General features: G+C 39.9%; 1 protein-coding gene across 7 annotated transcripts in view; it reads left to right on the top strand.

Annotated features, from left to right (window-relative positions):
• Nucleotides 1–18048, top strand: part of NCOA7 (nuclear receptor coactivator 7) — an 83524-nt gene that overhangs the window by 19057 nt on the left and 46419 nt on the right. For 6 of the 7 annotated variants that reach the window (XM_062632374.1, XM_062632373.1, XM_062632375.1 and 3 more), the window contains 2 exons: nt 164–294; nt 17503–17753. In XM_062632374.1, coding sequence (XP_062488358.1) covers nt 245–294; nt 17503–17753 — 301 coding nt within the window. In that variant the 5' untranslated portion in view covers nt 164–244. The remainder of the gene's footprint in view (nt 1–163; nt 295–17502; nt 17754–18048) is intronic. The other variant, XM_062632378.1, reaches the window with a different exon arrangement.

The following is an 18048-nucleotide window of genomic DNA, read 5'->3' as shown; positions in this document are numbered from 1 at the left end:
TCTCTTTGTATACTAAATGGATATCACATGGCAAGCACTGACTGGTTAAAGTTTTACTTTGCTTTGTCACTGTGTCAATTGCATTTCCACAACCCTGTTGTTTTTTGTAGGTGTTGTTGACATGTTGATTTATGAACTTCCTGTTTTTGAATGTTATATATAGAGGACTCTGCCTGGATATGAGGTACTGAGGGGAAAAAGAGCATCACGCTTGGCTGCTCACCGTGCCCATTGACTGAACATAATGGAGACCAAGGAAGAGAAGAAGGAACGAAGACAAGGCTATTTTGCTCGGTAAGGTTACAGGGTTTATTTCAATCTTGTTTAAAATACGGAACTCCTCATTCTGCCTGTTTCAAAAGGCTTTATAATTTTTCAAGTATGTAAAAAATGAAACGCATGCTTCATTGTGTATCCAGAAAGTTCTTTCCTTGTTGTATACCTTATTTGGAGTGTTTTTTTGTGGTTTTGGGTTTTTTTTTTCCTTTTGGGTACTGGAGATAAATTCAAATTTTTATTGTTACTTGTAACACAAAACTGTTCTTGCTTACACAATTGCAGGTAACACTGCATTTGAGCTTACTCCAGTTCCTGAAGACTGTTTATAAAACATAAATATGTCTAAACCTAAAGTTTGTCTGATTTCAAATAAACTGCATACTAAATAATATCATCTCATAGGATAAGATAAGCTAAAAAAGGGTAAGCTCCCTAAATCTATCATCTTTATAAATAAAAGCACTGTTTTTTCAGTCAATCATTTTTATCATTTGGAATACATGATTAGTGTATTTTTAAGAAATAAGTGATGTTGATTTCCTAATAACTTGTCTTTGTTAGTTTATCGAATCTGTAATCATCTCTGAGCTCTGATGAGGAACCAGAGCTTGCTTACCCTCAGAAGGGTAGGAGGGGGAGGAAATCAGTGTAAAAAGCATCTTTTGACTCAAAGTTACATTCTGCATTATTGAGGAGGAAAAACATATGCCCTCTCCACTCTGTACTAAGTAACTGTTACTGAAACTACACTGGAACACTAGCCTTAGTGCATTACAAACATACCTGTTGCACCACCAAAGTATAGGGAAAAGTTGCAGCACTTCTTTCTTTTTGCTCGGGTGGTATGTAGTGGTGGCTAAAGACCTGTCATGGTGAAGGACATCTGTTAATGCCAGGTAACTTGCTTTCTTTTTGGAGAAATGCAAGTATGTTGATGATGACAGGAAGGAATGTTGCAGTTTTGGATTCTGAGAAGGAAATAAAAATAATGGCAACTATAGCAGAGAAGGCATCAAGGAAAAGAAAGCAGAAGTAGCTAAAGAGATTGTGCTAAGGAACAAGTAATTTCTTGTTAAAGAAGACTGAGGCCTTGAGAGACATATCCGTGTAAGATGCTTCAGTTTTGAAAACTGCTTTGAGTCCTTTCTAAATGCTGTCTGCTAAACAGATAGCCTCAAGAGGCTTTCAGCAAAGTCCTTGATGTGCATTTCATTTGTTTTGCAGCTTTTCTGTGTCCTCTATGGCTGTTCCCTTTCAAAAATTCACAGGGGCAGTGTGTCTTGTATGGGTGTAGGACATCAGGCAAGGGTTAGAACGACCTGAAATAAATTCTTAGTTCTAGCACTGTGTAACTCTGGGGAAGACATCTGTCTCTTTCCCTGCTGGCTTGCAGCTTTTTTCTTCAGGTAGGTTGCAGGCCCTTAAATGTAATTCCCACTCTATGCAAACCCATATGATTTCCACAAGAATGTTCTTGCAGATCCTCAAGGCATGTTTTAATGGAAGCTAAAATAGGTCAGAAGGTATATGCCCAGTTTACCTTCCTTTACATTGGTTTCATGTACAGTCAGGACAGAAGCACAACTGAATAGACATGTCCTTGATTTTAGTCTAACAGCTAAAGTCCATCATGCTTCCTCTAGCAAACAGGTGTCCCAGCACCTTGCCGATGAATGGTGAAAATGCCTTACATGATGACCCATGTAAATGTCATATGAGTACCTGGTAATAATAGGTTGCTTATATACTGCTTTTAGTATTAAGGCAGTTCTAACAATTTAGCTTTTGACTTGATGTAGGCTGGAGTTCCCAGCTTAGGTGCCTGATACTGAGACACAGAGATAATTTCATCAGGTGCATGTTTTGCTGTTGCTGACAGTTTTGTTGTTTTGTATTTTATAATCTGTAGACACCTCTTCTATCCTTGAATTAAAACACCCAAGTTTAGTAAGTTTTTGCCTTCCTACTGTTTTGTGTGCTATTTCAGACACCCTGAATTTCCTGATAGCTTGGGCTCATACTTACTAAGCTAGGGGCAACCTCAGCTGGTTCCCCAACACCTCTACTTCCATTACTGTTTTCTTCTTTCCCTTCTTATTGCTGCTGTGTTTTGTGAGCCTAAGATAATAATATTTATGAAATCTGAATTTATGTATAGTAAACATTCTTATAAGTGCTCTCCCCCTTACCCTGTTGTCTGAATGTTGTTATTTTTGTCTATGATCAGATGTTTATGGGAGAAGACTATTGCCTACCTAGGAAGAGAATGGGAAATGAGGTAGACTTTTTGCCAGGAGGAGGGAAAACTGTCATGTCAGGAGGGTGGGGGAGAGGGGTCTGCTTTCCCCTCTCCCTATGGCAAGTTAAGCCAGAAGTATGTAAGTAAACCCTCACCATTCTTTTTTTGCTTCCTACCTTTACTCACTGTGTTTTGTGGTCAAGGGCTTATTTTTTCCTTCATTGGCAAGAAATTAAGCAAGTAACTTTTCTAACAAAATAGAAATCTCTACATAACTTTTTTAAAGACTGATTTAGATTCCTTATGCAGCTAAGATGTTACAGCTTGTGGGAGTTTAACAGGCAAGAAGGAAAAGTATGAGAGTAACATGCAAGCATAAATTTCTCTTATGCAATAAGTCCTTATTTAAGACTGCTACTCCTACTTAAAGACTATTCTGTGTAGTTAAGTTTTTCTTACCTAATTCTTCAGACCTTGTTTTTAGGCTCTTCTGTTGACTTCTGTGTCATTAGCTCCCAAACAGACCAGTATTATCCCAGCTCTTGCAAGGAACTGTCTCCTCTGGCTGTGAAGTCTGTCCTGGTGTCCAACAAGTTCAAAAATAAATGTACAGTATAGTATAGTTGTACAGTGACACAATTGTGTGTACTGGGTCCCTGACTTCACTGTGATATTTGGTGCTTTTTACTATGATCATGTGCCCTTGAACTCTGGTACAATTTGACATTTCCCTATGCCTGTTCTTTCATCTTCCCTCTCTCCCTACAGAATGGAGAACCTCTCAGTTTTCCCCTGCCCATTGAGCAGGGACAAGTTCAGAGGTATTAAACCTTGTGAAATGAACAGCTATTAAGATTATAACTTAATTTAAAAAGAAATTACCAAAATGAGTGACATATGTCACATGGAAAGAATTGCCTTGGATATAAATTGGTAGCCTGGAACACTGAATGTAGAGCTTGAAACTGGAATTGCTTTGTGTGTGCTACTGTTTCATACTGGATATATTTAGACAAGAAGTTCTAGGAGATGAGAGCTTGTAAGAGAAGAGTTTTAACAGCTTTCTAAGTAAAACAGACCATACAAGAAATGGTATACAGCATTCCAATCACATTAGGTGTTTGCGACCTAACCTTATTTCTCCTTTGAAACATTCACAACCCACAAAGATAGGCTTCATTAATACGTAGCTGCAGAGCTGCAAACAGCTGGAGTATGGAAAACTTAGCTGTAGAAGGAATCTTATACATACTTGTCATATTGTTATGGTCTTTCCCTGGTCCTTGCTCTTGGCTGGTGTTGGAGTCAGGATGCACAGACCCTTGGTCTGATGCACTGTGGTAACTCCTTTGGTCAGCCTTCTACATATTACAAACTAATAGGTTTATAAACATCTAATTTGGAATTTTCCTGGCTTTGCTCTGGTTTATTACCATATTCAGTGTTTGTATGCTTCATATTTTTTATTTCTGTAGGTATTAAGACACAGATGATGAAATAAGAAAAATGCAGCAAGCACAGAGGGAATGTATTGAGAGAATATTGATGATGGTTAGGAAGGAGGAAAACCCAGATAAGGAATATATGCACAAACATACTTTTCTGAGGGTGTCTCCTGTACGTGAGACTTTGTCATAGGTTTTTCTGTTAGGTACTTTCCTTGCTGGCCAGTCTTACTGTATCCATGTAACAGGGTTTTTGCTGCATGCTCCTCAGATCATTGTTTCTCTAGCAATAATCTCCTTGCAATTGTTCTTGCTCTGCTGAGCCAAAGTGTTGATGTTTATTCAGGTTTCCTGTAGCACCCACAATTTATTTCTTGCTTTTAGAAGGAAAAGTTTCCACACATTGTTTTTAAAACAAGCTGTTGTGGAGGTTTATCTTGGGTGTGAAGAATAGTCAAGCCAAGATCCTGGAGATGCTTAATTTTTTTTAAATGGCTCTAGGAAATAATACATCATTTCAGCTCATCTGTATAATGGAAATTTCTTAGCTCTGCTTCCAGACATATAAACATTACTTCACAATCCTGTTATTGAAACTAAAACACAGTATTGCATTTTATTCACATTGTTTTGGCCAATAACATGTATGCCTGATGCATTTTATTTTCTAAGAAAAGGCTACAGATACCACTATTTCAGATTTATGGGGTGCAATTGATATTATTTGATCTGTTATTTAGGGGTGGGTGTGCAGGATAACTGATTTGCTATGTTGGATGCTGAGAGAACCCATTAAATACTTTCTGAAACATATACAGTATTGTGATTTGCCTTACAGTTACTTAAAATTAAGAGGTTTTGATGTTTTTAGCAGACTTGCAGCCTGCTGCTGTGTAGGTTAGCATTTCAGCTGTCCTTTGCAATCACTGTAGTTTTCAGACATTGAAGAATGTTTAGAGTTTCACAGACAGCACCATGAGGAACTTTTGAGTAGAGCTTTGGGAGGTTGGTTAAGGCCTTCAGAAGCTTGAGATACACTTGCTGTTCATTGCTCACAAACTTACTGGTGTGTGTGTGTATATATATATATATATATATATATATAAGAATTTCTTTTTATGATTGGTGTAAACCTGGAGAATGAGAGTTGGGGGGGGAAGTTGAACCTGCTTTCTCCAACAGGTACTGCAGTGCAGGGGAAGAGTTACATTGAACAGCTGCTTGTCTTGGGAACTTGTGTCGTCATCTCACATTCCTGTAGCTCTCTGGACTGTGAGGTTTTGAGATGAGTGGTCTTGTAATTCTGTGGTACAGGATGAGAGTCAGCAGAAGAGCATGAATTACTGTCCTCTACTTAGTCTGCAAATCACTGAATTATTCTCAGTGTAAGTGCTTCCTCTGGGAAGTGTAAACCAGGCAGTGGTTTCTGCAGCCTCTGTTCTTTCCAGTGCTTTTATCTTCCAGAGTATGGAGTCATTTAGGATTGAAGAAGAATTTTGTTATTGGATAACAGAGTTAGTGGAAGTATTTAATGGGGCCCTGAGGCTTTCTTCAGGGTTTTACAAAATTTTCCAGTACCAGAAATGCTATTTATGGAGATAGAAAGCTTGCATAAGACGGGAAGCATGGTTAATCTCCTCACCCGTTCACTTCCCTCTGCATGTGAAGTGAGACTGGGTAACAGTGTGGGCTCTGTATATAAAGAAACTTTTTTTAGGAAAGAGAAGAAAGGCAGAGTTTTATGATGTTCTTGATTTCTTTGAGGACTACATCACAGAATATACAGAGAAAAGAGTTTCTGTTTATTTACTCTTCAAACATGCAGTGTCACACCAGCAATTACAGAATTTTCACTGATGACCTTGCAAGATATGTGTAAGTTGGCTTGTTAGGCAGCAAGCATACAATGACCTTATATTTGCCTGTCCCAAAGGGATATCTGGGTGTCTCTTATCAGCCTTTATAAAGAAACTGCAAAAAAAGGAACTTACTTAGCCTCCATTTAGAACATAGTTACATGATAGGCCTTTTAGTGTAGGAGTCTGTGCGGTTTTGATAAGAGTTGCTATTAATGTATTTTGTCAGCTGTGTATGCCAGGCATGAGGGGTGTGCTGGAGGCTCCTGGTGGGCCATGCCATCCACCTTTTTGCTCTTGGAAAGATTTTAAGATGTTGTATCCTAAAGACTATAAAATTTGGGGCCTTCGTAAGATGGTTTTCTGGATAGGTGAGATACAGACTTTTTACTGTTGTCTGTAGAAAACTAATATAATTAACCTTATAAATTAGGCTGTGTTTCTGTAGTGTGTGGTGTTCTCCCTTCAGCCTCCCAAATGTATCTTCTGTTCTGCTCTTAGGACCTACTGCATAAAATTCTGCTTAATCCCAGTGAACTGTTTAAAAATTAAGGCTAGCTTAAACACTGGTGGAACTTAAGCATTACTAACTGGTGGTGAATGTGTGGTTCCACAGTCAGTTTTAAAGAGATGCTGTCAAAGATGCTGCTGAAAGAGGTGGTCCCACTCAATCTTCTGGTTTTGCCACATCTCTTACGGATGGCAGAGCTCACATGAAGGAGCTGCTGTGGCATGAAGGCCCATTCCAGAAGCAGCCAGAGTTTTGTATAAGTGACAGGGAGGCGCACACCTGAAGAGATGCCTGATGGTATTGACTTTTTGGTGGTGCTGTTAATTTTCTTGCTTGTGCTCTGAGAAATCCAGCTGTTTTACCATCTTGTGGCAGCAGTCTTGGTCAGCTTTCCGGAGCTTTGTAACATAAGGTGTACATATTAGGGCATGTGGTGTACAGTATTTTGAGAAGAATCTGCACTGTGAGATACGCCAGAGTTTGCTGGACTGAAGAAAGCCTAGGTTGATAAGAAGCTAGATAAGCCCCTTAAGGGAAGGTTTCTGGTGTTTCTGGCCCACAGCCAAAGTTGCTTGCCTTGTGTCTGCTGCTGTGATTCCACACTTTCACCCTTCTGTTTCTGCATGTGCCATGCTACATTGGGTTGTTGGTTTGGCTGGTGGGATAGTCTATTTCTGGTAACAGTACTGCATGTTTAAAGGGAAAGGTATGAATTATACCTGCAGGAATGTGCATTTGGAAAGAGGCAGGTTTTTCCCACTCTGTCCAAGCGATTGGAAAGCCTTATATAGCTAACTAAGGGAATTCTGTTGGTAAAAGGAGAAGTGCTGTAGATCCTGCGTGGGTACGCTTCATGCTTGTGCTGAATTGGAGCTGTTAGTAGCATGTTCTGCAGTTTCTGCTGTGTGCCTGTGGACACTAGGCTCCCCAGTCCTGCCTCCTCCAGGAAATAAAGCTTTTCCCCTTTTCCCTAGGGCCTTGAGCAGGGTAGGAGGCTGTGTGGATATTCCCAATGGCATTAGGTTACCCCTGGTGCCAGGCTGGTAAACTTTCATGTCCTCAGCATTAATCCATCTTCCAGGCTGGGTTTTGACAGGATTTCTCCAAACCCTGCCCCTACCGATCTGATGATGGAGAGGTGTGTTCTAAGTGTAGGTTTGCAGTGGGGTTTTTTGGTCCTATTCTGTAGTCTGGGCAGGGAGTGTTGCCTAGGATCATCTGAAATTTAAGCATCTATGTTAGCTAAACTCTTAAGTTTCCAGTGCTGTTCCATTGAGGTCTGTGGGGTTTGTCGTGTTGATTTATGTGAGAGACTATCCCAAGGAGAGCAGAGAACTGGTTAGGAATCTGGGGAGGAGGGAGAGAATTGTCCTTGTGCTGTAAAACCTTTGTAATGTAAATGAGCCATAAATCAGCTCTTTGGTTGTCTAAATGCACTATTTTCCTGTCAGACGGCAGTCTGGCACAGAGAACTTGTCTTGTGTAGCATTTAATATACTATAATAACTCTCTACCCCTGTTTTTCTGGTGTGGCTGTTTTTATTTCAGTTGGTGTAAACATCTAGCCAGTCACAGGTGAATTTAAATTGTATTCTGTGGTTTTGACATAACAGTGCATTTCTGTCAGCAGCTGGATTTTTGCTTTCAGTAATGCTTCTATAAATACATGGCTTCAAGGTGTTAATCACATGTTTCAATCAGCCTTTAAAAATCACATCTCCTTAAGCAGAAGATTTAGCTGTACGTTCAGTATCTGTGGTAAAAAGATGGTGCTTCTCTATCCACCTGGAGCACAGCAGGTGTGCTGCATGTACCAGTTCTGATTGCCTAAGGCTGGGAAGTTTGTTTTTTTTTTTGCATTATAGAAGTATTTTGTGTTACAAATGCTGTCACCGCCTTCTCTCTCTCCACCCCCCCCCCCCCCCCCCCGTTTTTTTTTTCCCTGCAATCTCAGAGTCCATTAAAACTACAGCATATGACTCTGGTCCCGTGAACAATTTGAGCATTTCAGCAATTTGATTCATATGAGGAATCATACTGTTAGGTTCAACAGCTGTGAAAGCTGCTTGTGGGAACAGAGCTGTAGCAACGGTGGTGGGACCAGGTCCAGGGTGCTGCTGCTGCAGGTGAAATGCCAGGGCACTGGGGGAGGAAAGGAGGCCAACAGCTCCCCACCCACCTGCCGCAGGGGGAACAGAACCCGGACGCAGCGTGCCAGGAGGACGGCGTGTCGCACAGCACCCGCCTTATCTGGCTCCAGCCGGCAGCATCTGCTAGGAGGCCGATGTGCTTGAGGGCAGCAGGGGACTGAGGATAGCTGGCCTGAGTCCTCCTGCCGCCCTCCTGCTCCTCAGCTTCGGGGGAGGAGGAGGCACTCAGCCCTGCCTCAGCCTCGGCGCACGTGGTTGCTGCCGGGAGTGAGGACACTTGGTGTTAAGCAGACGGGTTGACTTAAAAGATCAGATCCCAACTTTCTGTCTTCCTCAGCTGCTTATTCTAATTCAGCGCCTGCCTGAAGTGTGGTGGGACCTTCTCGGCTTATAGAGTCCAGAGAACATAGAAATGGAGCAGAACCTCTTGCATTCTCCTCTTGCCCCTTCTTCTGTCGTGTTGGTGAAGGCAACGTTTACTTTTTGCCTTTTGTTTTTCCCCTGCAGTAGTTGCTACTTCCCTTCCAACAATATGCATTTTGATCACATGTTTGAAGTTTTAGCTGAAGAGTAAATGAAAAAATCCAAACATTGTTTTAGTCAAAAATAAAAGCATAAATATTACAATATTGGATGTAAAAAATAGAGAAATTTTAAGACACTGTAATTAACAAGTGTAAATATAATGGAGGACCTACTACACTGTTATAATGCTTTGGCTACTGGAAAATATCACACCATGCAAATACTCATTTTAGCATAAGGTATATATGTATGAGAAGTTTTCTTGGTACAAGCCTGCCATGTGACTGACCCATGTAGGCAAGCCCTACCCTGTTGTGTTATCGTGATACTTATCGTTAATGGCCTTTTGACCTTGGTATTAAAAAGGTGGTGCCATATTTATTTTGTATAGAAGCATTGATGCAAACACCTCCTCTAGGTGGAGGGGGATTATCTTTCCAATTTATGAAATATCCATTGTATGAGACAATATCAATCATTATTCCAGATACTGAAGCTACAATTCCTTTTTTTCCCACCTATTAGCACCATTGCTGGGTGTTTCTTAGAACTATAACCCATGTAACAGGATCTTTAGTGCACTTGGGCATTTCCTCTCCTGTGAGCCTCAGTTAATGGGAACTCCATTCAGAAAGCCCATTAAACTGCTCAGTGTGCAAGCTAGTTTGGGAGTTTTTTGGAGACAGTGAATTCAAACATGGGACAGTGAATTCAAACATAGAACTGAGACACAGCGGTAAGTTGGTTTTGGTTTTGGCAATTATTGTGAAATACTTGAAATACAACCTCTTCCACTTGTGTCAATATGCTTCTTGCTGTAAATTTGTTCCTGAACAGATGAGTTTGCAAACTTTTTGTAAGCACATGCACAGCTTTCTCATGCTATGAACTCCAGCTGTGATTAACAGACTTCCTGAGAAATATGTGGTGATATTTGGATGTATCTGGCATGATTATGAAAGTTAGCATTTAAAAACATAAGTTTGACTTTCTTTTTAGTGCTGCTTCTCCCCCCTACCTGTCTTCTCTATTAATAATAAGAAAAGAAGTTGTATGTTTTTTTCTGTGTTTTTCTTTTTTAAACTACTTTTGTTCATAGAGTGGTGCAATGATGTAGAGAGCCTTGACATTTAAGTGTTAATTTTTAAGGTTACTCCTTAAGTAAAAGCAGAAGCTAATTCAGAGAGACAGGTGCTTTAAATCTCAGTCTCCCTCTTTTAACACTTAAATAGTCATTTAAATAAAGAAATAATTGCATTTTTTACTTCAGTTTGATCACTGACTTCTTGACCATGGTTACTTCTGGATCCCCCCAACCTTGCCAGTCAGCAGTCATACAGGTGACTTCACTTGGAGTCAACTTATTTAACATTAAGATCCTTTTTATGAAGAAAGCAACAATTTCCACTTCCCTGTTGCTGCTGGAGAAGCAGCTACCGTTTCCTTGTGCTTCGCAGCAGTGGAAGCTGCTCTTCTCCCAGCCCTCGCAGTGCAAACCTTTTTCTTACCACTTCAAGCCAGCTGATGTCAAGGGGAGTAGTGGCTCAGGGAACTGGCACTGAGCGTGGGACAGCAGCTGGAGGGAACCCAGCACTGTCTGGAGGTGACCGGGCAAAGCCGTTTCTCCCTTGGCAGGGCTTTGGTGTAGGGAGAGTGTCTTGCTAACCTGCTTTATGAAGAATCCGTTGCATGTGTAGGAGTGGTTTGGGGTGATTAATAAACACCACAGTAGGAGAGAGTATCTGGCATTGTTAGCAGAGAAAAGGAGAAGCAAGATGAGAGTGTGGTAAGAATCAGATTGGTATTATTGACAAGATAGAGAGCTGTGGTGCAGATTTAATTGAGCAAGCCTGTTAACATCAGGCACACTTAAAGGAGTTGGCCAAAGGGAAGGATTTCTTCATTTTGACTTCTGCCTAACGCTGTTTTGTGAGAGCCTGCAGTAAAGTGAAGTTACAAGAGAAGGAACTGAATAAAACAGGCTTCCAAACTCCTTTCCCTAGGGAAAAGATTTTATTAAATTGTTTTCATGGTAATGGCATGCTGAATACATCATTAACTCTTTCGTTAAGTAAACAGAAAATATGGGGATACCTTTTGCCTTTGAAAATAGAAAGTTTATTAAGCTGGATGATAGCATTATATTCCTAAATTTAAGAAAGTAAAAACTTTCTGACAGCTCAAAACTCCCTTGAATTTTATCCTGGGAAATTGCGATTATTTCTGCCCTCCCCCCCTAACATATGTAAGAGAGCTTAAGTGGGTATTTAAAATTTCCTGATATCAATTAGAAAACTGGGAGGAAAATTAGCATACTTTTTCCTGTCAGAAGGTACAATGTCTTTACTTTTCCAGAACAGCTTCACCAGAAATACTTCCCTCAACATTACAGATGATGAAACAGAGGTGGAGTGACTTATTTTTGTAAGCTAAGGGCAGTATCAGGAAGAAGATGGACATAACCCTGATTGTCAGTACAGCACTTCACTCTTTGGAGCATGCCAACTTTCTTGACTGTTGCTGATGACTGACCATGTGTGAAACCTGGTGCTGGCATTGGTTATAAATTAGTAACAGGAGTTCTGGTAAAAGTTGAAATTTCCTGTTTTGACCTGTGCTGCTGTGACATTAATCAGAGCTTTATTTAGTTGCTATATGTCATTTGGAATGAAGATCAGGCTATGGATTATTTAGTGTCTGAAACCACATTGTTGTCCTTGGTAACTATTTCAGAGTTACTTCTCTTGTAATCTTTTTCCCCTCTGCAGTTAGCTGTTTAAATCTCTCATAAGAAATGTGTTCCGTCCCTTATGTTTGCCTTGATAGTCTGTTTTGATAGTAAACATCCTTGTGGCTTGCTCATTTCCAAAGCAGGATGCATACCAGCCTGAAATGACTGGTGTTTTATGGAGCATGCCTTTTTGCAGGGTGGAAGCCCTTTAGTTTTAGGAAGATTTCTCACTGAGGGGGAACAGCTTTGTGTTCATTCCTGTTGAGAAGTGAAAGTAGCCACACTGAGGAAGTCCGGAGCTAAGCGTTACAGTCTGACAAGCAGTCTGACTTCTTTTGGCTTTGCAAACAGTAATGATTTGTCTGAGATTGCGTATATGTGAGGTTGGATTAGATGGGATGAGAGCACAGCAGTGCCCAGAGCTGGCTGGGTTGTGCTGGAACCAGTCTGGTGAAGGGGAGATGTATGATCTGTGTGGGCTGGAATATAGCTGACTGGGATCTGAGCAGTGGGTGCCTAATGGAAGTTTTTACTGTAAGGTTTCTGTATATAATTTTTTTTTTTAAATGTCATGAGCTTGATTTATTTAGCTGTTCTGGATGGGTGAAGAAACGCATGTAGGGTACAAAAGAATTACTACATACTGAGTGCAGAGGTTTGAATTAAGATGAAAATGTTTAATTCTGAATATAATAATTGGGGTATATGTAATTTTGTATGCAAAGTAAATGAACAGGAATCTTGCTAGGAACAAACCAGATTAAGATGCTTTAAGTATTTTAAAGCTCTTTTTTACAAGTTCAGTTAATCTGACTGCATAAATGCATTAAGTGGATTTAAAAAAACACCACACCAGCATTTGCAGAATATGATCTGTTTGTGCTGTGCAGGACGTCAAGCTGATTGTATGCCAGATATCAAGGCATGTTTTAGAGGATGCACATTGTGGAAAATTCCCAAAAGGAAAACTGTGTCAGCTTCAAGATAAAATGAAGATTTCTTCTTCCTTCCCTCTTTTTTTTTTTTTTTAATTATCATTTTTGGAGGGCCACTTTCTTTGATGCTTTTGTTTCTAAGGCAAGAAGTTGTCTGTGGTGTATGATTTTTTTTTTTTCTTAATACACCATAAAGATCGTGCTTTAGGAGTTTTAGAATATTCTACGTAGTGCTCTTTGTCTAATTATTATATAGCAACTGAGGTCCTATTCAGTTGTTTGTTAGGCATCTCTGCTGAATGCTATTAACCAAAACCAAATTCAATTTCTAGGAAAAAAGAAATATTGTCAGATTTCCATTTCTCTATTGTGTCAGTGTCAAAAGTTGCAGAGCTTTACTGGTTGCTTGTAGTCTTCTAGTGAAAGTTGTGCAGATGAGATAACACCTCTTTTCTCTCATCAGTTTTCTTTTTGCACCAACCATGTACATTCTTAGTGTAATGGCAGTTCAGGCTCTTTTATTTTAAAAATGTATTTGTTTTTTTGTAGGCAGTCAAACAGACTTGGGTCTGGAAGATGAAGCAGGATGTTTCTTGAACTCTTCCCTAGCTCTTTTCCTGTAAGTCAGTGCCTGAGCTATTAAGCAGTCAGTTGCAAACTGATTTCAGTGAGCACTGCTAACCTTGTATTTTTACCTGCCTACTGTGAGATTATGTCAGTTTCAGTTCATTAGTCTTCATTAAATGGTATGGGGATGTTCCTTGTGTTCTAGAAAGCTTCTGCTCCCTGTTCCTTCTGTAAAATAGATGTCTGAAAGATCTTTGCAGCCGTCTCACAGTGCTCATTAAGAACCTCTTCCTCTGATTCTCATGGAACTTGCTGGAAAAGCCCCCATGCCATCCACTGTATACAGTAATAGACTGAAAACTTTCACTGGGAAACTCTGTTTGGACGGACTTAGGAAACAGCTTATCGGTTGTTCTCAGAAAACACTTTGAGGAGCTGCCTCTGTATAAATTCAGAAGAAATGTTTTGCCTGTCAGAACCAATTAGCTTGAGAAATGTTATCTGGTGTCTAAATGAAATTACAGATGTGTAAGACTCTTCAGAAACCAGAGTGGTTTTGCAGATAAGCTGTTTGTTTCTCCCACCCTCCCTTTTTCTCTCTCCCTCTTCCTTCCCCTAGCAACTTTCCTGGTAAAACACAACATGCTCATTGACTTCGGTACTGAAAAACAAACATCTTCTGCAATAACACCTTATCTGTTCACTGGAAAAGATGCGTATTGTTTTGTCCAGATGGCTGATTTAATTACAAAACCTGACACTGAGGGGGTTTATTTATTTATTTATTTGGCCTTCATCTCCCCTTTGCTCTCATAACCGTTAGGCTGAATGTTGGTTTTGTTCAGAGAAATCACCTTAAAAACTGAAAAAAAAAACATTTGAAATCTTCTAAAGTATTTGAAAAAGGAAGTAATTTGACAAATGGTGTTCTTGAATCAGTGTTCATGGCAGCTTTTGCCGTGAAGGTGGGTGATACCCAAGAGCTGGGAGAAGAGCAGATGAAGCCTTCAGCCTCCAACTTCTTCAGGAGGTGATGGGTTTGAAATCTGAGCAGCAGAGGGGCTGTCAGTGTGTGTGGGTGCCCAACCTGCCTTGCTGGGATGCGCAAGTCAGTGTGAGAGAATGGTGAGTGGAGGCTGTAGGGGATACCTCAAGGGGATGGAGTTTTGTTTAAGCAGTAAACCCTCCACATGTGCTCTTCACAGCCCAAACTGCTGCACCATACCTGTGTGTGTTACTAATTAATTGCCTTGTGTATGGAGGACTTTGTACTTACTTTACTAAGAGGGTGCATATAATGTCAAAAAGCATAGTAAATTTCAGGCTGCTGTTATAGCTTAAAATGCTATTGAAAGCTTGTTTTGGTTCCTTGGCATACTACAGTTGAATAAGTCAAGTGGAGGGTTTGAGGTAATTTTGGCCAGGCTTTACAAGACCCCTAAAAGCAGCATCTTCCTAGCAGAGTACATAACCCTAGGCAGAGTTGCAGTAAGTCTGAGTCCTGTGAGGAATGTTGTGGATACTTGGCCCTCATCTGGTATTTTTTCTAGTGCCAAAGTTGCTGCTTTGAGAGTTGCACGGTCATTGCCTTAAACAGAGCAGTGGGCAGGAAGGAGGAGTAGGCTTGGCAACATCTCAGAATCTGCTGCCTGCCCTGAGGATAGAATAGGAATTACAGAGTGCACAGATTCTTGATCAGTTTTACCTGAAAAGTGCCTGTGGCACTACCCATTTGAGGCAGCAGCTGCTTGCCTGGGGATGCTATAGGTTGTGTAGTGAGCTCTTGGTGGGCTGTAGTGTATGGGAATTGGGCAAGATTAAACACTATGGGGCAAAGCATTGGTCAGGTATGTTTCATTGAGTCAGTTCAGGGAGTCATCTCTGCTTTCTGTTTTTTTTATCACTAGTGGACCAGTTCTGTGTCAGCTCTTTATTCTCAAAGTTGCCTGGGGCAACTTTGAAAACAAGTTCGAAGGAGTATGTTTTAAGGAGAGTACCCACGGAAGCTGTTAGTACTGTCGTGAGGACTGTTGACCTGTAAGAGAGGTTTTTCCTCTTTATTCTTCCTTTCCCTCAAAAAAAAAAAAAAAAGGTAAAGAGGTTCAGTGTTTCCATTAGCAGCCTTTTTTGTTGTTTTGACATACTACATTTATACTATGGAAAGCTTACTTAATAGAGTTTGTGATCCAAATAAATAGACTACGAATGTGGGGACAGAAGTCTTTGGTTCAGTGTGAGTAGAAACGGGGCTGCTAGTGGGTGCTTGCTAGTTCACATCTGCTGGAGCAGATGATTTTGGGTACTCTGTAATAGGCACACATACAGGAAGGTTGCTGAGTCACTAGAGTAAAAAGTCAGGGATGTGTTTCATTTACAAGTCTAGAGTCAAGTACAGCCATGGTAAGGACTTGCCATTTCAGCATAGAGGGCTGCTTTGAAAAGATTTCTGCCAGGCTAAATATAGACATTGTGTATGCAATGTGACTGTAATGTTTTGCGGTTGCCACAGCAGCCTTTGTTCAGGACTGTGTTGCGAGTCAAAAATAAGCTTCCTCTGCATACACAATTTTTCATTAGTCTAAACAAAGCACTTCATTTATTATATAGATGTATTCACTTTTATCTTTTCTAAATCCCTGTAGGTTGTTTTCACATGTAGTCAGAACTTGATGGGTAAAGTTTCACACACGATAAATCTCTTTTTCTGTGCAAAGCCTGAACTACTACTACTACTACTTGTCTCACAAATCAGTGGGTCTGAATGAATGGGGAACCACAGCATCTTCACTGAGTTAGCTACAGAATGTGAATCTTCTGCTGTCGTATTTTGGGAAGCATTTAAGAAACACGTATACGTGTGTGTGTGTGATAGACACAGCTTTTGAAATGTTTCACTGGAGTGTGTTGGTCACATGTGGTCTCATAAGCTGACCCTTCTCAGGGGTCTCAAGCTGGATACATAAGTTTAGGAATTGGTTTTATTTAAAACAAGAAAGGTGTATAGCCTGAAATGTCTTACTGTAATTTTCAAATGCTCTGTGCATTTATTTTTATGTTGTAGCTTGTAAAAAGTATATGAAGAACATATAAATATGAAGGTGAGCTGGAAGAATTTCTGAAGTTCCTGCATTATGTTAGTAACTGAAGATACTAGGTTTTTCCTATGTAAACTACTGCTGTGAGATCATGTAACCTTTTACCATTTGTGGTATCTTCTATGCATAAATTTTCCTGTGCTTGTAACAGTTTTACCATCAACAACATAAATATTCTACTCCCTCTCTTAGGTACCTTGTAACTTAGAAGCTAAGTAAGGTACTAGAGAGAAGGTCCATTAGATAGATTAGTTTTTCATTTTGTGTGGTACGTGTCAGAGATTCTTAACTGAGGACTGTGTTATTGATGCTGACCCTCTAAGTCAGCCTTTGCTGTTGCTAAGCAGAGTCAGTGCTAAAGATGGTGATTTAGCAGAAAATTCAGTGTTAGGAATCCTGAGGCATCTTTCTCACTTGAGCTATGCTTTAAGGAGTCTTCCAAAAAGAAAATACTCTTGTTGCTATAGTGATAATTTGGAAGATTTAACGGCAGCTTGCTAAGAGTTCTCTCAGAAGAGCTACAGCAGCTGGAAAATGTTCCTGCACAAGCAGTTTGCAGCCACATTGGTCACATTGGTGAAGGTCTGCTGAGTGACACTTGGAGTTCAAGTTGGCATGGGTTGTGCAAGAACAGATGTGGAGAAGCATGGGTGGTGGCTGGGAGATAACCTTGGACAAAATGGAAAGAAATAACAAGTTTATATCAAAACAAACGGCTTTATAAAGCAGGAGCAGTTGGCTGTGAAATTATTATGTTAGCTGTTGCATTATAATACATTATGATCTGAGGTTTTGTTTTATCGTAACCTCGATCTTGAAAACATGACTGCAGGTATCTTGTTTCTGCATTTGGATGTATGGTGGTTTAAAACAAAACAACTTCTTAATGTTGTTTCTTTTTCCCTGTCCCTCTTCCTCAGTAAACAATAGTAAAAACTTTATTACCTTTTTTGTTATTCTTGAGAAGATAGCCTTGAGATGATGATATGATTGTAGAGAGTGCTGTTGGATAATCTTAGTTTCCAAGTTACTGATGCAAAATGTGTGGGTTTTACTGAATTCTGAGAAATCCTGATATTAATTTAAAAACCCTCAAGTTAGCAAGTGACTTGACTTGTCTGTAGAGGTTGGTATCATGTTAATGTTGTGGGTTTTTTCTTTATGCATAGTTTGAAAAAGAAAAGGCAAGCCAAACAAAACACTGAGACTGTCTCTGCCAGTTCCCCTGGATCTCCTGTTTCCAAAACACCTGAGAAAGATGATGAAAGTAAAGTTATTTTGGAGCAAATCAGTTCCTCTGAAGACAACTGTAAAGTTGCTGGTGAAAAGGAAACTGCTCCAGACAAAGAAAAGAAAAAGAAAAAGTACAATCAACTGAAAGACATCAGGCGCACAGAACTTAAAAGATACTATAGTACTGGTGAGTTGTATTTCAAAATACTATAGCATTAACATGCTTGTTTTGATAGCTTGTAATGTACTTTTCACATATTATGTAGGCTTTCCTTAAAAAAATAATTGACTTTAGATATCTTTCCTGTAAAACCAAACAAAATTATGTAGTTTTGAATATCATCTGCTTCTAACTTTTACCTTGCAGTTCTCAAAAAAATATGTATTTCTTCGTTCTCACATCTAGGTCTCAGTGTTGTTTTAGGCAACAGTTAAGTTTATTACTGTATTTAATTTTTTTTTTAAGATTTGTCTTCAATATT

Source organism: Pezoporus occidentalis, unplaced genomic scaffold (assembly GCF_034315485.1).
Source record: "Pezoporus occidentalis ecotype Australia unplaced genomic scaffold, CSIRO_AGI_Poc_V1 ctg39, whole genome shotgun sequence".
In the NCBI taxonomy this organism is placed as follows: Eukaryota; Metazoa; Chordata; class Aves; order Psittaciformes; family Psittacidae; genus Pezoporus; species Pezoporus occidentalis.
Note: the sequence above shows the minus strand (reverse complement) of the source record. Positions and strands in the feature narration are given on the sequence as shown.